At 39.0% G+C, this 22,389-nt stretch overlaps 1 protein-coding gene across 1 annotated transcript in view; it reads right to left on the minus strand.

Annotated features, from left to right (window-relative positions):
• Positions 1 to 22,389, minus strand: part of prmt3 (protein arginine methyltransferase 3) — a 309,295-nt gene that overhangs the window by 281,855 nt on the left and 5,051 nt on the right. The window contains exons 2-3 of the mRNA XM_028793849.2: positions 14,137 to 14,257; positions 13,278 to 13,360 (exon numbers count right to left, since the gene is read on the minus strand). Of these exons, the coding sequence (XP_028649682.1) occupies positions 13,278 to 13,360; positions 14,137 to 14,257 (204 nt within the window). The remainder of the gene's footprint in view (positions 1 to 13,277; positions 13,361 to 14,136; positions 14,258 to 22,389) is intronic.

The raw sequence follows: 22,389 nt of genomic DNA on the forward strand, positions 1-22,389 counted from the left end.
CCCTGGAATGCCCTCAGAAACAGGGCGATGGGCATTTTGCTGGAGAGCCAACTCTTCTGCAGGGGTCTGGACCGCGTGGACCTCCACCTGTTTTTTGCTTGTCTGCCTTCTTATTAGCTTTAAAATTAATGTTCTTTACATTATATATGATTCTTTACGTCAACAATCTTTAAATAGTTATATACCAATATTTACCAGTTTGAAGTATATTCTTGTACTTCACTTTAACCTGTTTCCGTGTTCTCCTTGTGCTCACGTTTGATCTGGAATTATGACATATTAAATAATAATTAATCTGACACATACGAAATGAAATGCTGCTTTCAGCAAGTACAATGCACATGCGTTTAATTTGTCAGCCACTTTTTGCCAGCCGCCTTTTCTGGTTTGGGCTGCTTTTGCAGTGTAACCCCTTGTGCATATTAAATCTTGAAATTCTTCATGTCCTTTGAATAAAAGGTCTTGCTCCGCTTGTGTGGAAAAAAAAAAAATGCGCCCGTTCTTTCGTCATTTTGTTACAGCCTATCAAAGACTTGCTGATCATGTTTTCTAGACTCAATATATATGGGCTTTTCAATCAGCGCGGGCACGCGCATTCATCTCGGATGATTAGATCCAGCTCGACTAATCTAATACATGGCTGCGTTTCAAAAAACGACTTATTCCGGATGAGTTTCACTGGCATTAACTCATCCAAGATGAGGCATCTGATCTCGGATGATTTAAGCGACGTACGGAAAATACCCCCCAGCTCTCCATCCAGTTTGTTTTCATTTACATCTGTGTGTGTTCGTCATGCACTGTTTGATTTAATAAAACATGTAATAGAAAATGTGACAGACTGAAAATAATCTGTTTTAGGCTTCAAATCATTTGGATGATATCGTGAGAGGAAAAAAATCTACGATATAAGAACCTTACATTGCAGACTAACAAGACATAAAATTAAATAAGGTGCGAGACTGGCCAGGATTGGTTTCTAATTAAGCAGTTGGGTTGGAATGAAAACTTGTAACCATTGCGGCTTCCTTTATAAAACTTGTTTTTATATCTTGCAGTAGTCTCTCTTTTCTGCTCTTGTGTTAATTTGCATTCAAAAATAACTTTTAAAAAGGTATCTTTCATCATGAACATGAAAACAAAAGATTCACCAATCAAAAATTATTGGGTAAACATAGCAGAGTAAGACTACAAGTAAATCATTGTTTATAATTAGTGTTGATCAATATGCTGTACTCACCAGTGACCTTGCTTGACAAATAGTTTTCTGGAAATTTGCACTGTGGCTGGCTTAGGTAATTTTTTGGCCATTTAGGCATTCCCATCCCCATTCCCCCCTTCCCCCCCCCCCCTAAAAACACCTATGATGCTTTGAGAGAACATCGTGACATTACAGAACTATAGAAGCCATGCGCAGAACTTTCATGCATGCACATTAGCTGACCATTGTGAGAACATTAGGAATACTGCCACTGAACATAATACTGACCTCTGTGTTATCCATATTACTAACCGAGAATGCTAAACCGGATGGACGCAGGGACATCCGGCCATGGGCTGTAGCCGCAAAAAGACGTACTGCGCAGGCACCCCAAGAAATGAGGGGCCGTGAGAGGCGGACAAGACCACAGAAAAAAGGAGTGAGCACAGAAAAAAGGAGTCAAAGAAATGAGGCGGCGCGAGCACAGAAAAAAGGAAAAGGCACAGAAAAAAGTAGTCAAATAAAGGCGCCGCACGAAACCCATTGCACACGAAACTAGCACACAAAAAAAAGAAGACGCTCGCGCACAACAGCAAGGCACCCCCCCCCCCCCCCTACAGGCACCGGACGGGACACACACCAAGAGGGGGATTTAACAAGCCCATGGAACACAAAAAAAAAAAGAACACAAAACCACCCCACACACCCTACAAGCAACGGACGGGACACACACAAAGAGGGGGATTCAACAAGCCCCTGGAACACAAAAAGAAAGAAGACGCTCGCGCAACAACAATCCTCACCCACCCCACATCAATAAAAAGTGACACCCAAAGCCACATATCTAAAGGAAACGTCCATATTAAACATACGTCATCTCAACACCTTCACACTAGGCAGCATAGGTGGATCTCCTTACAATAAAGCACTATTAACCGTTCAACTGCAGAAAAGGCTCCATATTAACAGTGAGTGCGATCCTCCTTATTACTTATCCATATTTCGCACGCTGAGGAACAAACAAGTCATGAATACACGGTCACGGGTACAAAACGATTCAGATCGGATAACGGGACCAAACACACGAACACGAATGAAACAACAAAATACACGGCGGCGCATACAACGCGCTTCGGAAACTCCGGGAGAAAAAATGTCTCGGATCAAAAAACGCAAAGCTCAAGTAACCCCGTTACAGAGACGTGCCCAAATGGACAGACACAATGAACGTAGACGCATACAGCGCGAGTCTCAAAGTACTGCATCGAAACAAGCACGATTTCAAAACAAAGAGCTCGCGTCTCAGACATACAAAAAACGGAGCGAGGAGACAGAATAAATGAAGGCAGACGTGTACAACGCGCATATGACCTGCCAGAAAACAAGCAAGCAAGACTCCAAAAGCAGAAAGCTCAACTGACCGACATACAAAAACGGACAAGGCTCGATACAAACAATGCACGACGTAGACTGAAACGGACTTTTGGCAAAGGGGAGGCGAATCAATTAAAAATCAAAAATAGCGCGTCACAAATAATGGACATGCAACAACGCGGCACTCAAACGCCACAAGCAAAACATGCCCGTCGCGGAAATCAACGCCAGACACCTGCTAAACGCTTACGCCAGTTGGCTGACAACGCCTTCAATAATGAGTCCACTATTGAGGAAAATTCATTGGGATTAATGAATGTCATTTGCAATCATTGTCATTCACTTAACTTCCCAGAAGAAACAACTGGCAATACAAATAATGAATTTACACATTGTTGTCAAAAGGGGCAGATTAGACTGCCTCCTTTACATTCATATCCTGAATATCTACAGAAGCTTCTAACTAACGATGTGCCTGAAAGTAAAAACTTTATGAACTGCATTAAATCCTACAATAGTTCATTTGCTTTTGCATCTACCGGAGTACATATCAAGCCACCAAAAGGCAATGGCCCATACTGCTTTCGCATATGTGGTTAACAAAACGCACTATATTATGTCCAAAAAATATTAATGTTAATCACATTAATAACCAGGTCATTTCATTACTTCCTGGAGAGACACGGCTCTTTCTAAGCTCTGACAAAGTTGACTCTGATGACGACAATGAACATCTGAATTTCCCCTTAGAATATTTAAACACTATTAACCCAGACGCCTTCAATAATGAGTCCACTATTGAGGAAAATTCATTGGGATTAATGAATGTCATTTGCAATCATTGTCATTCACTTAACTTCCCAGAAGAAACAACTGGCAATACAAATAATGAATTTACACGTTGTTGACAAAAGGGGCAGATTAGACTGCCTCCTTTACATTCATATCCTGAATTAACCCAGACAGATGACCACAACACAACCTTACCCTTAAAAACGGTGTTATTCAAGCAACAGTTCTTACAGAATCACATGCTAACAATACTGTTCTCATTCCTAGAATTGACCTTACGAGTTATGACCTGGATTTACCTTTTACATTGAAACGCCGCCAGTTCCCCATTAAACCTGCATTTGCCATGAGCATCAACAAATCACAAGGACAAGCCATGGACAAGGTTGGCATCTACCTCTCTGAACCCGTTTTTGGACATGGACAACTTTATGTTGCCTTCTCACGTGTTCGACGTTCATCTGACGTTAAAGTTAAAGTTATAAATGATCCATGCCAAGGAAGACTCATTCAAAGACAAGACACCATCTTTACTACTAATGTTGTATACAAAGAAATATTCCAATAAAACATTACTCTATGCCAAAAACTCTATTTTTGATTTATATAGGCATCATCCAAACCTGCACACTATTCTATATCTAATTCATACATCTCACTCTTTGTCATGCCCCAACGCCAGGGGTTGGCGAGCGAAGCGAGCAGGGGGCGGAGCCCCCTAGTTCACCAGAAACACAAGACTAATATGCATAATTAGCCATGTACCCAGTTACAATCTCAAAACAAGCCTTAAAAGGAGCCCTCCTCCCCTTCCCAAAAAAGAAAACAAATACAGTGGTACCTTGAGATAAGAGTTTAATTCATTCTGTGACCGAGCTCGTAAGTCAAAATGCTCGTATCTCAAATCAATTTTCCCCATTGAAATTAATTGAAATGAGATTAATTCATGCCAGCCCCCAAAAAACAACCCCAATTTTTTGTTAAATGTTTTCAACATAAGAAAAATGTATTTATAATGAACAAATATTGTATACAAACAAAGTAAAACCTAATACATAAAAGAGAATCTAAAGAAATAAACAGATGTTGGCGGAGCCGATTAGCGTATTGTATTATTTTTTTCTTTTTCACTTTTGCTTAACTTAATTTTCTTCTTCACTAGTTTTTTTCTTTTTTGCCACGCTTTCGTCACTTTCATTCAAAGGGCGTTTCCATAGAAACCTGTCCAAGGAGCTTTGTTTCTGAATGTTTCTGAAATGAGTTAGGCAAGTGTCATTAAATAGCACCGCTGCACCACCAGTTGCAACTTTTCCAGGGTATTTATTTTCAATAAAGTCCTAAACTTTTTCCCACATGCCAACACTTCCTTATCTCACTTGAGGAGATAACCTTCTCCGCCTCCGACTTCTCTGCGATACAAATCTCCTGCAGAACATCCGTATGTTGCTGCGTCTGTAGTTTCGTCAACTCATCTGTCATCAGTTCCTCGGAATGTGCAGCAACAAGCTCTTTGATGACTCATATCTTCAATTTTGGCTCGTAACTCAAGGCAAAAAAAATCGACCTAGCAACGGCTCGTATCTCAAAAAACTTGTATGTTGGGGCACTCATATCTCAAAGTACCACTGTGTGACTCTATGAAATAATAATAATAATGAAAGATTTATTACTGTTTAAAAGGCGTTTCTATCTCCTTCATGGAATAAAAAAAGTGCAAAGCATCTGCACTGAGTTCAGAAACAAATATGACATTTTTCTTCTTATTGCTAGTTTGTGGCCACTTGTTGTATTTTGTGAGTGGTTATCAATCCATTTGCATCTTTTGTTTTTTGAGCCACAGTGGTGTAGTAGATAGTACTGCTGCCTCACAACTGTGGTCCCATATCTGTAGCTGGCAGATGCTCCCCTAGCCTTCAGGGACACTCCATTCCACAATTATATGCTACTTAAAACTAGGTTAGTTCCCCCATCCCCAATGACTTTGATTCATTTGGCGGTGTTCAGCAAAGTTCGCAAACACTTCCATGATTTCACTAAATTCATGGCAAAGCTAACTTTGCATGGCTCACTCATTACTTTTTATCATTATAAGACAAACTTCTAAATAAGCACAATTGGTTTACACATCATTCAAGATTTTACTATTACTGTTTCCCAATAGAAAGGCAGTTAAAAGTAAGAAAGGCCAACAGTGATTAATTAAAAATATGTACTACTGTTTATAGTATTCTCCCCTCACTCAACATCTTTCTATGTTTTAAATTAAAAGAACAAAAAGAATTGAAATATTTATTTCACAACAGCAGATGTGCAAATAAACATTATTCAAAAAATCAGGATCAAGGATCACACAAATGTAGAAAGTGTGCAAAAATGTGTTCAGTAAAATGCAAAATATTAATTTTCATATACAATTAATAAAACCAGTTTTAATTTTAAAAAACAATTAAAGAGCATATACAGGATACACAAAACATTCAACAGGACGTAATTTTTACTATAATTAAATTGTATTTATTTTAAGTACAAAAAATATGAGTTTTCGTAATGGATTAGTGCTAAAAAAGAGATTGTGTTGGGACAGAAAAAGATTCACAGACAGTACACATACAAAAAACTGGGGGCCATACTCTTGACTGTGTGGTTAACAAGAACAAAAACAGTACTCCACCCGTCTCATTTCTGTATACACTTATGCTTGAAAGTTTGTGAACCCTTTAGAATTTTCTATATTTCTGCATAAATGTGACCTAAAACATAATCAGATTTTCAGTCAAGTCCTAAAAGTAGATAAAGAGAAACCAGTTAAACAAATGAGACAAAAATATTATACTTGGTCATTTATTTATTAAGGAAAATGATCGAATATTACATATTTGTGAGTGGCAAAAATATGTGAACTTTTGCTTTCAGTATCTGGTGTGACCCCCTTTACAGCAATAACTGCAACTAAACGTTTCCGGTAACTGTTGATCAGTCCTGCACACCGGGTTGGAGGAATTTGAGCCCATTCCTCCATACAGAACAGCTTCAACTCTGGGATGTTGGTGGGTTTCCTCACATTAACTGCTTGCTTCAGGTTCTTCCACACCATTTCGATTGGATTAAGGTCAGGACTTTGACTTGGCCATTCCAAAACATTATCTTTATTCTTCTTTAACCATTCTTTGGTAGAACGACTTGTGTGCTTAGGGTCGTTGTCTTGCTGCATGACCCACCTTCTCTTGAGATTCAGTTCATGGATAGATGTTGTGAGACTTGCCCGGACACCATCAGACCGACACTGCATCTTTATGCAAAACCTTTTATTGTCGTCCACACAACACAAGTATTATCACAGTCCCGCACAACTCACAGTGCCTTAGCCCCAGTCTCCCTTCTCCTGGGCCTTTTCTCGCCTTGTCCCTGGGCCACCTCTACTCTCTCTCCAGGAGCTTCGTCCTGCTCCTGCTCCCGACTCCAGCTCATTGATAGGAGGGAGGCGGCCCCATTTATAGTCACCCGGATGTGCTCCAGGTGGTTCCCGGCAATCTTCCCTTGACACGCCCCTGTGTGGCGGAAGTTCCGGCTGTCTTTCCGGAAGCACTCCGGGTGTCTCTCTTTCCTTCTTCCCCCCAGCACTTCCTAGTGTGGCGGAAGTGCTGAGGTTCCAAGTCCTCCAGGCATGAGGACGCTCCCTGGCGGTCCGGAGGAGGCATGAGCCCTCCTCCTGTCCTTCTGGGCGTCCCGGCTGGGTACCACCCCCAGCCACATGCCACAATGTCCTGACATTTTCCTTTAGAATTCTCTGATATAATTCAGAATTCATTGTTCCATCAATGAAGGCAAGCCATCCTGGCCCAGATGCAGCAAAACAGGCCCAAACCATGATACTACCACCACCATGTTTCACAGATGGGATAAGGTTCTCATGCTGGAATATAGTGTTTTCCTTTCTCCAAACATAATGCTTTTCATTTAAACCAAAAAGTTCTATTTGGTCTCATCCGTCCACAAAACATTCTTCCAATAGCCTTCTGGTTTGTCCACGTGATCTTTAGCAAACTGCAGACGAGCAGCAATGTTTTTTTTGGAGAGCAGTGGCTTCCTCCTTGCAACCCTGCCATGCACACCATTGTTGTTCAGTGTTCTCCTGATGGTGGACTCATGAACATGTACATTAGCCAATGTGAGAGAGGCCTTCAGTTGCTTAGAAGTTACCCTGGGGTCCTTTGTGACCTCGCCGACTATTATACGCCTTGCTCTTGGAGTGATCTTTGTTGGTCAACCACTCCTGGGGAGGGTAACAATGGCCTTGAATTTCCTCCATTTGTACACAATCTATCTGACTGTGGATTGGTGGAATCCAAACTCTTTAGAGATGGTTTTGTAACCTTTTCCAGCCTGATGAGCATCAACAACTCTTTTTCTGAGGTCCTCAGAAATCTCCTTTGTTCATGCCATGATACACTTCCACAAACATGTGTTGTGAAGAGCAGACTTTGATAGATCCCTGTTCTTTAAATAACACAAGGTGCCCACTCACACCCGATTGTCATCCCATTGATTGAAAACACCGCACTCGAATTTCACCTTCAAACTAACTGCTAATCCTAGAGGTTCACATACTTTTGCCACTCACAAATATGTAATATTCGATCATTTTCCTCAATAAATAAATGACCAAGTATAATATTTTTGTCTCATTTCTTTAACTGGTTTCTCTTTATCTACTTTTGGAACTTGAGTGAAAATCTGATGATGTTTTAGGTCATATTTATGCAGAAATATAGAAAATTCTAAAGGGTTCACAAACTTTCAAGCACAATCTGCATCATGCCTTTCTTAGGCTGATTTAGGTGCATGTTAATTTTACTGTACATATACCATATCATGGAAAGGATCTCTTTACAATCTTTATACTTTAAGGTAGTGCAAGGCTTTGTGTTTTTATTAGACAGAAAAACAAGTGCCAATATCAATATTGTAGGAAATAAAAAGGTGGAGGGATCAGGTTTTAAGCACAAGCTTGATTAGAAATGTTATTCTTTAAAATGCAAAGCATATTACTTTTTGACATATCTTAATCAAACATAGCTAGTATTAACAGGGCTATTTTAATAAACAACTTTTTCTAAACCTCTGCTGGATAACCGTTTGGTCCTGTGGCTTTCCTGCTTTTTAGGGATTTTACAGCATCTTGAATTTCAGTAAGCCTCAGTAGATTTTCCAGTCCCTTTTAAAGCAGTGTGCAGAGTGGAGGCAGAATCCTATGGGGGAAGTTACTTCAGGTCACGACCAAATCGAGTTGCGACCAGAGTTTTGGAACGAATTACGGTCGTGACCCGAGGTTCCACTGTATTACATTAGGTTACATTTTTGTTCTTGCTTGTATGCTGCAGAATTCACCTTATTGCAGAGCAGTTTGTTTATCCCCACTTTAATGTTCATGCCCTGTAGTTCAAGTATAATTAGTATTTTATCCCCTTTGGATTCATATCTTGTTTACATTAAGGGTAAGTGTTTGTTTACAATTTTTTGTGCAAATCCTGAAGGCCTTTGTCGAAATCTTTTACTCTTACTGAGCTCAAACAGGGCAAGTAACACTTTGACTGGTGATTTTAATGTTTTTGTGTTAATTTACGTCAGTTTTAAGTAAATAAATAAGACCTGTTTTCCTTAACTGTTGTTTCCATTAATCTCATTAGTCCACTACAATTAATATCCTATTAACAAGTCCAAGCTAGATCAATAAGACTTTTTCAAACACGTTTTAAAAAGAATGTCTAATTAACTCTATCATCCTAGTTGCAGAAGATATTGAAACACCATTTTTTGCCAATACAGCACAACCCTACATATTGTACATATCTTTGTAGATTAATAAATTTAAAATATGTCAGGGGACTGCACCCTAGTTTTGAGTGATGCTATGTAGCTCCAGCTTTGCTTGCTAGGCCATGTGTTTTGGGAATGTCCAAAATTTTTTGGGAAGATGTTTGCTCATCTGTTAAGACAGTGTTGAATTTCAAATTATTACCAATGCCTTCACTACTGTGTTCAGAATAACATACAATTGGAATAGACTACCCAGAAATAGCAGGCTAACTGATTTTTGCTTAACTGGAAGAACTGTAATGCACTCTCCACTACTCTAGTATCTAAAACTAGAAAACTACCACATGTACCTTGCATGGAACATGGATTATTTTCTGAATTTGCAAGAATGTATTGTACTGATTCTAAAATACTCTACTGGATTCATTCCTATGTTTCTGTTTAACTTCTCACATTTTAATTAAAACTAGCCATGGCACCTACTGAAGACAGGAAATAGAAAGTTAACTCTGTGCACTCTGTCTCTCAAACATGTTCCTATAAAACCTGTTTTTCAGACATTATTCTCGAGGTGCATTTCTCACAACCTGTTCAGTTTTAAGCCAACTCTCTAAGCTTGCTTCATATGCTCTTACTCAAAGGTCTCATACCTGCATTTCTGCTTCTGTCACATCACCAAAACCAAAATGGCCAATCAAATTGCTCTGAGGGACTGGATACACAGGCCTTAACAGTTTTATTATATGGTAGATGAGGGACAATATATAATACAAAAGCCTTTTCGTTTTGAAATGTCTCTTTTTCATACAGCTATGCGTATATGATGTTTTATAATAAAACTTAATAAAATAAAAGATCTAAAATAGTGTGGATGTATCATTTATTTCATGTTTTTTTTCTTACCTTTTTTAATATGTATAATTGGGGCGTGTCAAATAACTGCCAAGAAATAATTCTGAAACAAATGCATCACTATAGAATAGTGTTATAATACAGAGCAAAGCTGTTTTTTTTATATTTTAACAAGCTGTGCAGCAGATTTAATCCAAAATCTTAATATGTCTCAATGCTAACTTATTTGCAGCTTTACAATCAGTAGCACTTCTAGACCTCTATCTAGAATAGCAACATAATGTCTTATCCATTGGGAGATGACAAGGTTTACGAAGTAAAATAACACATAACATTAAAACATGTACCCTTTTATCCAAGAAAGTATTAAAGGTTTTACTCTCTTAAGTATCTGTTTATACTGGGTAGCAGTTATAGCCATCTCTTTCAGAAAATATTAACAATTTCTCAACATGCAAGGACAGATAAAGAAATGCAAAAAAAAAAAAAAAAAAAATCAACAACTGATTAATATAAACTACTGTAAACATTACATTACACACACAATACAAAGGGTCAAATAGGATAAGGAATAAGAAAAAAGTAAATATACAAAATGGGATGTACTTCATGAACACTGGTGTGGTATGCACTTTCTAAGAAAAAACTACAAGAAAAGCAACAAAGTAGAAATGATAACTGTCAGCATTTAAAGACAAAAAAAGGAATCTAAACTGCACTCAAGGATTAAACACATAATGCTGTAATCCGGCAAAACTTCACTACAGAGATTATTAAATAATATTGGGAAAGGTATATTAAAATGATTTGCATACTCAGCAGGCTCCTATCAATTATGGAGAATCCACTACATCCATTAAACAAGTGTCATCTCCAGACAGAGGAGCAGTTTCAGCGACAGACTGCTGTCACTGTCCTGCTCCACTGACAGACTGAGAAGATCATTCCTCCCCCAAACTATGCGACTCTTCAATTCCACCAGAGGGGGTAAACGTTGAACATTATTCAAGTTATTGTCTGTTTTTTACCTGCATTTTTTATTAGTCTTTAATTTAATATTTTTTGCTGCTGGAGTATGTGAATTTCCCCCTGGGATTAATAAAGTATCTATCTATCTATCTATCTATCTATCTATCTATCTATCTATCTATCTATCTATAAGAAGCACAACAGTAAATATTTATTATTTACTTATTTGTCTGATACCTTTATCCAAGGCAACTACAACATTTGAAATAATATTAGCATCCAATTGCAGCACAAGCAGTTGAAGTGATCACACACAAGTAGCAAGATTTGACTCCACAACCTCAGGGTTTGAAATCCAAACTCTAAAGCTTTAACCACTGCACCGCACTGCTTGCTCAATAGTTACAAGACTATATATATATATTTGGAGAATTAAGTGTTACTATAAACTTTAACTCTGTTCTCTTGCCTTTGTACTCTTATGAAAAAGAAACCACGTTCAATTTCAAAATGACAACTCTCAGACATCATTGTTTTTCTGATCACAATGCTACTCAGTGTATTAGTGCAGAGGAATGACCTATAGTCAGTGGTACCCAAAGTACTAAAGGTTCCTTCACAGTCATCACCTGAGTGATGCCAAGCATGGGAATACAAATTTTCGCATGAATGCCCCTCCAAGAATTAAGAGATAACTGCCACCTGATTACACCTTGATGCAATAATCTTAACATCTCACTCTATTTCATTATCTCATCTCCTCAAACCGCATTCCCTGGTGTGGGTCACAGTGGCAGTAGGTTAATCAGGTCAGCCCAGACCTCCTTGTCCCCAGTGACATATTTCAGCTCTTTTTTGGGCAATTCCTAGACACTCCCATGCTGGCTTAGAGAAATAATCCCTCCAGCCTGTCAGTCTGCCATATAGTCTCTGGCCAGTTGGACAAGCCTAGAGCAGCTCCAGTGGGAGCCAACCAGAAGGTATCCTTACAACATGCCCAAACCTCCTCAACTGGCTCCACTCAATCTGGAGGAACAGCGACTCTACTCAAAGGCTCTCCTGAATTGCTCAGCTTCTCACTCTATCTATGAAGAAGTATTTGACAGCTTTTCATAAAAATTCAGCAGTAAACAACATAAACCTTATGTTTTATAGAATATTAATCAAATATTTTTAATCAGTACATGGTCAGTTTTACAATTTAATATAAGTATATAGATAAATGAAGTCATAGAAATGGATTATTAAAAGAATAAGGAAAAGGGCTGAAGGTAACTAAAGGTTTAACTAAACGTGGCTTAAAGCTGGAGCATGTGAGGGTTACCTTGTCTTAAGAGGAGTCATCAAGGTAATTAATAAGGTTAAAATGACATAAATGAGTAATAAACACCACCTTAAAAAGCACCCCTATTATGTCGATGTGATAAGATCAATGAGAAAACCTGTAGGACACATTAACAAAGCAATGATTTGAATAACAGAAGAATCGGCACATATGCAAAGTTACTGGTGGCTGTAGTTGATTGGCTAAATTCTGCATATTAAGAGTCAGATGACATGATATTAGATAAGGTAATGGTAATAGAAAAGTATAAAAGGGAACAAATTGTATTAATGATTGCTCAATCCATAGACAGCAGCATTTGTGTGTATCTATGTACAAATAAAGAATCGTTCTGCATTTTCATCAGGTTTCCGAAAATGACTTCATTGAAAATAGTGGAAAACTTTTTCCTCAACAGTTTCTACCAAAGCTCAAAACGTCAAATGGATGTGAAAAAAACAAAGTGACATTCATCACAAATAGTAATTCTGAAAACCTTCGACCAATAAGAACTGATAAGGTATATCTTCGAAACTTAACAAAAGACTTAAACATCTAGTTTGATCTTTAAAAGCAATCATACTTCCAAATAATATAAAAGTATTATCAAAAGGTGGAAACAAGTTCCAGAAATCAGAAACATTACAGCAAAATCAGAACTTTTGTCAGGTATGAAAGATAAAACAAAAGAATAAAATGTTTATTAAGACTTTAGTAGACTTTGTACACCTCAAATTAAATGATCCCTTTGTAGAGATGGTCTCTAAAAGCAAGATATAGTTATTGCAAATACCAAGAGCAATTACAAAAATAACAACATGTATTTTAAAAAGCAATTATTGCAATGCATATAAACTAAGTTTAATTATCAGAGTATTCAAAGCTTTGGCACATTTGTCCACTAGCTATAAGATGCTACTTAACAAAGTATGCTTAACTAATACTTACTGTGCTTACGAATCACACTGCCAATATCGATCAGATGATGAGATTTACAATGAAAAAATGTTTCTTTAACAGAATCACAAAATCTTTAGAAAAGAAAAGAAACACTTTGAGATTAGATTAACACATATATAACTTTATAACAATAACACTTGGCTTATTATTTCTAAAAAAATAAAAAGCAGTTGCATCAACAACAACATTTATTTATATAGCATATGTGCTATAAAAAGTAGTTGCAGGTTTAAAATATCCATTTTCACTTTTACATATTCCAAATAAAGAATTGCAGTTTATATATATTTATAAATAATCAGTTTACCGACAGGATTAATATTTATACATTAGTACAACACTTGCCATTGCATTTCTCGTATTCTCATATTAGAAAACCATTCCATTCCATTTACTTAATTGGTTCAAACCTTTATTTTTACCCTCATATTTTTTTTTATTAATTAAAAGTATACATTTTTTTTACTTTTATTGAAATTTATTTAAAGCATGCAACATCCCATACAATCAAGTCAAACTAAACAAAACTACATTCAATTCAGTCCCCACCCATGAGAAAGAGAGAAAGGCCAACAGCCAGAATAAAACATTTGAGAGTAGTAAAGAGGGAAAGGAGTCTTTCTCCCTAATACAAGTGCTTGATCTAAAATTATTGATTAGATCCTGCCAGGTAAATGTAAAATTATAACTTTATTACTAACTCCTCAAAAATGTAGTTTAGAAAACATTCTCTAATGTTCAATGTATTGTGACTATTCAAATTAATCTAATTTATTGGATAGTGCTACATCAAGCGAACCCAACAATGACACTAGGTCAAAATGAACATAGGCATGTAAAAACTCACTGTTCACAGAAGAGACAGCAAACTTTTTCTTCAGAACTGGTATCCTCATCTTCCCACAGATTCTCATCTTCATCACTCTCTGAAAGGTCTGGAATTTCTTCTACAACAGAATCACCATTACCTTCCAAGAACAATGCAAAAAAAATATGAGACAAAATAAAAACACTAAAATACTAAAGAGTCATTCTTAAATGTTAAAAAATGGAATTCAAGATTTTCTTAGAAAGCAAAAGTGTGAAAAGCAATTATTAACTTTTGATTTTATTTTATAAGGTAACTACTATATTTGAAATTACATTTCCTCACCACCAGAGGGTACTATTACCACACACAGAGAAGGGCAGCAGAGGAACAAATTGCAAGAATTCTAAGAGGGCAGAAACTGACTTATTCCACGTTTAAAAATGCACTTTATCTACCTGTTTAATTAAGCAGATAACATTTATTTTATTATACTAGTATCAAGTCACATATTAAATATACTATATATACACAATAATTTAACTGAATGAAAATTCTAAATAAGCAGTTTTGACATATTTAAACACATCTTCAAACTCACTTTTCTAAGTTCTTACACTTATCCTAACTATAACCTGAATTATGAATTAATTTCTTCATGAACTTAACTGAAGATGTATTGTGTACATCAAAATGTAACTAAAGACAGAAGCTGCATGGAAAATGTCTTTGTAAATGAAGCCATTAACCTGAAGAGCAGATCCAAAATGTACTACCTTTATATTTATTTCATCATTACACTGGCTGCAACCTGTATATTAGACAGGTCAGTCGCTAGATGCCCTAGATGGGGTCATCAGCGGAAGTCATAGGGCAGTGTTTCTCATTGGGTAATGGGCTGCCACTGGTGGGTTTCAAGTTAGGCTAGCTCTGAAGATCACGCAAAATTCCACAAGGAAACCAAACCCTGCGCCCCATCCCAGGCTCCCATTACTGTTCACCAAGAAGGCCCAGAGCTCTGATGATCAAGCTCGATTCACTCAGAAAGGTTGAGAAACAAGTGTTTTAGAGAGCTACTGACTGTAGATTTCAGTTCTGCACGTGCATTCTGAGAAACTGAATCGACTGACATACAGTGGTGTGAAAAACTATTTGCCCCCTTCCTGATTTCTTATTCTTTTGCATGTTTGTCACACAAAATGTTTCTGATCATCAAACACATTTAACCATTAGTCAAATATAACACAAGTAAACACAAAATGCAGTTTTTAAATGATGGTTTTTATTATTTAGGGAGAAAAAAAAATCCAAACCTACATGGCCCTGTGTGAAAAAGTAATTGCCCCCTTGTTAAAAAATAACCTAACTGTGGTGTATCACACCTGAGTTCAATTTCCGTAGCCACCCCCAGGCCTGATTACTGCCACACCTGTTTCAATCAAGAAATCACTTAAATAGGAGCTGCCTGACACAGAGAAGTAGACCAAAAGCACCTCAAAAGCTAGACATCATGCCAAGATCCAAAGAAATTCAGGAACAAATGAGAACAGAAGTAATTGAGATCTATCAGTCTGGTAAAGGTTATAAAGCCATTTCTAAAGCTTTGGGACTCCAGCGAACCACAGTGAGAGCCATTATCCACAAATGGCAAAAACATGGAACAGTGGTGAACCTTCCCAGGAGTGGCCGGCCGACCAAAATTACCCCAAGAGCGCAGAGACGACTCATCCAAGAGGTCACAAAAGACCCCAGGACAACGTCTAAAGAACTGCAGGCCTCACTTGCCTCAATTAAGGTCAGTGTTCACGACTCCACCATAAGAAAGAGACTGGGCAAAAACGGCCTGCATGGCAGATTTCCAAGACGCAAACCACTGTTAAGCAAAAAGAACATTAGGGCTTGTCTCAATTTTGCTAAGAAACATCTCAATGATTGCCAAGACTTTTGGGAAAATACCTTGTGGACTGATGAGACAAAAGTTGAACTTTTTGGAAGGCAAATGTCCCGTTACATCTGGCGTAAAAGGAACACAGCATTTCAGAAAAAGAACATCATACCAACAGTAAAATATGGTGGTGGTAGTGTGATGGTCTGGGGTTGTTTTGCTGCTTCAGGACCTGGAAGGCTTGCTGTGATAGATGGAACCATGAATTCTACTGTCTACCAAAAAATCCTGAAGGAGAATGTCCGGCCATCTGTTCGTCAACTCAAGCTGAAGCGATCTTGGGTGCTGCAACAGGACAATGACCCAAAACACACCAGCAAATCCACCTCTGAATGGCTGAAGAAAAACAAAATGAAGACTTTGGAGTGGCCTAGTCAAAGTCCTGACCTGAATCCAATTGAGATGCTATGGCATGACCTTAAAAAGGCGGTTCATGCTAGAAAACCCTCAAATAAAGCTGAATTACAACAATTTTGCAAAGATGAGTGGGCCAAAATTCCTCCAGAGCGCTGTAATAGACTCATTGCAAGTTATCGCAAACGCTTGATTGCAGTTATTGCTGCTAAGGGTGGCCCAACCAGTTATTAGGTTCAGGGGGCAATTACTTTTTCACACAATAATGGTTTGGATTTTTTTTTCTCCCTAAATAATAAAAACCACCATTTACAAACTGCATTTTGTGTTTACTTGTGTTATATTTGACTAATGGTTAAATGTGTTTGATGATCAGAAACATTTTGTGTGACAAACATGCAAAAGAATAAGAAATCAGGAAGGGGGCAAATAGTTTTTCACACCACTGTAAGTCCAGTTACAAACAGATGACAACTTGTTACAAATCGCATGCTTTATTAACCTCCTTAGTCTTATGCCGTCCACAAGGAAAAGGAAAAAAAAAAAAAAGATGCATTTTTTTTCCCCCCCAACAAGAAAATGTAATATGTAACAGAAATGTGAAAAAAAAAAAAAAAAGACAACATAGTTACAGTAGGAAAGCTATCTCTAGCTGATGCAGATTTACTAATGTGAAATATTCAAAACAGTTGCCAATGCACAGCCTGGCATTCCACTCGGGCCAGTAGAAGTGTGTTTTTTGTGCACTTTCTTGTACATCTCATCTTATTTTGTGCAACAATGAACACTCATTCATGAAGGACTGTACTACTTTGATGTTGGCAGGCAGTGGTCAAATGAAATAATGACCGTTCAGACATTAGGAATTCACACATGTTGTGCTGTGATGACTCAACATTCCACATGAAGTCAATGACTGGTGGTTCTTCAGATTGCTTTCAACCAGCATCGTCAGTTGTTGCATTATGAACAGTGCTTAGGAGACTGACATCTTTCTTGTTCTTCCATTTGAAAGCAACAATTTTGCCTTTTTGCCACACTACAGTTTTAAGCGACCAAAGTCACCAGACCTATTACGGTAATTCAGTCATACAGCACTGTATTCAGCAGTGTTTCTTTGAAGTAAAATTTCAACCAGTTTAGGTGAGTTCCAGAAGTTGTCAATAGTGATACAGTAACTTTGATCAAGCAAAGGGTCCCCAGTGATAGCAGAGATGATGTAGCAACAGGGAGTTTGGACACGTCATTGTTGTCATCGTGTACGTACCTCCTCGGGTGGACGTGGAGACAGCGAGTGACATCATCCATTCTGCTGTTGCTAAGTTACAAACGCAGCACCCTGAGGCGCTTGTGCTAATCGCTTGAGACTTTAACCATGTGACGCTGGACAAAACATTACCTGCCTTCTCCCAGTATGTGGATTGTAACACCCGGGAAAATAAGACTATTGATTTACTGTATGCAAACGTTAAAGACGCATACAGTGCCACCCCGCTGCCTGCGCTTGGGAAAGCAGACCATAACCTGGTTCTGCTTCAGCCTCACTACAAACCAAAAGTGAGGGTCCTACCTGCAACCACACAATCATTCAGGAAGTGGACCCCGGAGGTTGAGAATGCTCTGAGAGAATTTTTTGGAACTACAGACTGGGATATCCTGCAGTGGTCACATAGTGAGAACATTGAGGAAGTTGTTGACTGCACTATTGACTACATCAACTTCTGTATGGACATTGTAGTTCCAGTAAGAACTGTACGCTGCTATGCTAACAACAAGCCATGGATTACAAGTGACATCAAGGGCCTTTTGAACCATAAGAAAAGGGCTTTTAAAGGCGGTGATCAGCATGAGCTCAAGCGCGTGCAGAAGGAACTCCGAGTCCAACTCAGGGCGGCGAAGGAGCAGTACAGGAGAAAGCTGGAGCAGAAGTTGCAGAATAACAGCATGAAGGAAGTGTGGGATGGGATGAAGATCATCACTGGCTGCAGCTCGAAGCGGGGTACCACCATTGAGAGAGACGTGAAGAGAGCAAACCAAATGAACAACTTCTTTAACAGGTATGACCACCCTAACCCACTCTCACTCTCACCTCGGAGTACTGCACCCTCCACACATCCTTCTGCTGATACCAGCATAGGAGAGACATCCCCACCCATAATTACAACAGCGCAAGTGAGCAGAGAGCTGAGGAGACTTCGTGCCAGCAAAGCAGCGGGTCCAGATGGAGTATCGCCACGACTGCTGAAGGTCTGTGCATCGGAGCTGGGGGGTCCTCTACAACGCATCTTCAACCTGAGTCTGGAACAGGGGAGAGTCCTGAGGCTTTGGAAAACATCTTGCATCACCCCAGTCCCAAAGGTATCACGTCCTAGTGAGCTGAATGACTTCCGGCCTGTTGCTCATGTGATGAAGACAATGGAGAGGCTGCTGCTTCACCACCTGAGGCCACAGGTTCAGCACGCCCTCGACCCTCTGCAGTTTGCATATCAGGAGAAGGTGGGAGCGGAGGATGTCATCATCTATATGCTACATCGATCCCTCTCTCACTTGGACAGAGGCAGTGGTGCTGCAAGAATTATGTTTCTAGACTTCTCTAGCGCCTTCAACACAATCCAACCTCTGCTCCTTAGGGACAAGCTGACAGAGATGGGAGTAGATTCATACCTGGTGGCATGGATCGTGGACTATCTTAAAGACAGACCTCAGTATGTGCGTCTTGGGAACTGCACGTCTGACATTGTAGTCAGCAACACAGGAGCGCCACAGGGGACTGTACTTTCTCCGATCCTGTTCAGCCTATATACATCGGACTTCCAACACAACTCGGAGTCCTGCCACATGCAAAGGTTCGCTGATGACACTGCTATCGTGGGCTGCATCAGGAGTGGAAAGGAGGAGGAGTATAGGGACCTAATCAAGGACTTTGTTAAATGGTGCAACTCAAACCACCTACAACTGAACAGCAGCAAAACCAAGGAGCTGGTGGTGGATTTCAGGAGGCCCAGACTCCTCATGGACCCAGTGATCATCAGGAGTGACTTGGTGCAGACCTATAAATACCTGGGAGTGCAGCTGGATGATAAATTAGACTGGACTGCCAATACTGATGCTCTGTGTAAGAAAGGACAGAGCCGGTTATACTTCCTTAGAAGGCTGGCGTCCTTCAACCATCTGCAATAAGATGCTGCAGATGTTCTATCAGACGGTTGTGGCGAGTGCCCTCTTCTACGCAGTGGTGTGCTGAGGAGGCAGCATAAAGAAGAGGGACGCCTCACGCCTGGACAAACTGGTGAGGAAGGCAGGCTCTATTGTAGGCACGGAGCTGGACAATTTGACATCTGTGGCAGAGCAACGGGCACTCAGCAGGCTCCTATCAATTATGGGAATCCACTGCATCCACTAAACAGTGTCATCTCCAGACAAAAGAGCAGCTTCAATGACAGACTGCTGTCACTGTCCTGCTCCACTGACAGACTGAGAAGATCGTTCCTCCCCCAAACTATGCGACTCTTCAATTCCACCCGGGGGGGTAAACGTTAACATTATATAAAGTTATTGTCTGTTTTTATAAAACCTGCATTATTATCAATCTTTAATTTAATATTGTTTTTTGTATCAGTGAGGTGCTGCTGGAGTATGTGAATTTCCCCTTGGGATTAATAAAGTATCTATCTATCTATCTATCTATCTATCTATCTATCTATCTATCAACAGTGCTTGGGATCCCTGTTGGACTCTTAAATGGAGTAAAGTATTGCATTCCAAATGTACAAAGAGCTTGCTTCAAATAGAACTGAGGAACCTGATACCAAATGGTTTCCATTTGGATACCACAAACTGTATCCACAACAGTTTCCCTTGTATTCAATGAGACGATCGTCAAAGATTATGTCATGATTAGAAACATGTACTTTCTGCTTATTTTTTTCTGCTTCACCTGGTACACTTCCCACAGGATGCACAGCTTTGCTGCAGGGTGATTGGCTTCAACACACTCACTGTTATTAGGCGTTTCAACTTTGATGAACATGGAGGTTTGTGGAGCAGTACCATCTTTGCCGTGGTCAACCCACTATACCCATCAGGACACTGAAAAATAACCACGTCACCTGCATTGAGAGGCTGCCAGTAACCAACAGAGTATCATCAACAAACAGTTGCAAACAGTCTAGATAACCATGACGAACAGACATCTTTAGAGCAGAGTTACCTGTAAATAGGAAACGAGAAGGTGCAGAATTGTCAGCAGTAGTATCAAGTAAATACCAAACACAAATTTCGCTGAATCTTGGCAGGTCCGAATCTACCAAATAAGTTTCAGTTTAACTATACATGTCAACTTCTGATGACCAATTCACATCGGCATCACTATCACTTGATTCAACCAAATGGTTCCGTTCCAGTTTGTTCTAAAATTTGCTTTACAACGTTTTGTTTACACGCCATTATGGTTTTGGTTGAGGGGACCACCCCACTCATTAAATACCATAGAATGTCAGAAAGCATAGAAATATTAATGATTTTTTTGCAGCATGATGTTATTTTATCCACTAGGTGGATAAAATAAATATTCTGATTGTTATTCGGAACGAACACAGTAAATCTGATCATAGCAGGTTTCCCCAAGCCTTCCTAGGGTTAGCCGTTTTTACATAAAATTCTGAGGCCAAGTGACGTTCAGGCTTAATACCATGGCGGAGCACACGAAAATCTGTTATACACCACATGCTTCATTAAGAAAGCCAACCAACATGGACAGGTTCCTCAAATGTTTTGTAGCATCTCTTACTCCAAACTCTTCCATTTCCAGATCAGCCTCACAAGATAAATCTCAAAAACCTCAACCAAACAGTAATGTTAAAACAAAATACAACACAGATTTTCTGAGGTACAGATTTACTTTCACTGTTAAGTGTGGCAAGCAGTGGCTGTTCTGCATTATCTGCAGTGTGGTACTACCAAACAAAAGCATGAAGTCTTCCAAATTACAGTATAAAGACATCTTAAAACAAAGCATGCTACGTAAAAAAGTAAATTGTTCAATTTTTAAAAATGAAAATCTTGAGGCTTCACAAAAATTATTCCTGTGTGTCTGTAAAACAAGCCCTCGAACTTGTCATCATCTTTTTGCACTTCAAACCGCCAAAAAAAGAAAGTGAACACAATTGCAGAACAACTCATTTTGCCTTGTGCAATAAATGTGTGCACCAAAATTCAAGATGAGCCATCTGCAAACTAAAACAAATTCTTTTCTGCACTCTTCATTTATTTGACACGCTGAAGTTACCAATTAAAAAGATGAATGGACACTTAATTTGATCCAGCATTAAACACCCTTGTGTTCAGTAAGTCAACACTCTTCAAAATTAAAAACAGTTAACAACTGCCAATCAAATCAGTTGTGAAGATTAATTTAAAGCTATTAACAGGTTTGTTAAGCATACTGGACAAACACAAAGGGACAGAGTGGTAATTTATGCAAGAGTACTGCAAAGTGAGCAAGGTTCAAACTGTTTTTTTGTTTTTTTTTGCCATATGCATTATACTGCAGTGATGCTGGCAAGTTACATCAGTCAGTGATGAGACCCCCATAGTATGAGCTGGCATTCCATCACTGGAGGCAGGAGTGCTTTTAAAATGGCAAACCTGCAATGTCACAAACAGACTTCCATCTAGTGCGTTAACAGTGAGCAGTTCTTTTAAGGATGGCAAAGCATGTAAAAAAAGTCATGTAAAGAATAAAAAAAAAAATCCATTCTGGCACTCGGCACCGGTACTACATTGGTGTGAAGTGAGATGAAAAGACCCAAGGTGCAAATTATATATCAAATTATCATTATCATGCTGAGTGCCATGAAGACCTAAAACAGATCTGCTTGGCTCTTCTATGGAGTGGCTGGAGAGTCTCAGGGCTGACATCTAGGATTTGGAAAGCCATTTGCAGCAGTAGTACAGGGGGAGATCAGTTGTCAGACGGCTGCACGGCAGCACCA

The sequence above is a fragment of the Erpetoichthys calabaricus genome, chromosome 2, assembly GCF_900747795.2.
Source record: "Erpetoichthys calabaricus chromosome 2, fErpCal1.3, whole genome shotgun sequence".
NCBI lineage: Eukaryota > Metazoa > Chordata > Cladistia > Polypteriformes > Polypteridae > Erpetoichthys > Erpetoichthys calabaricus.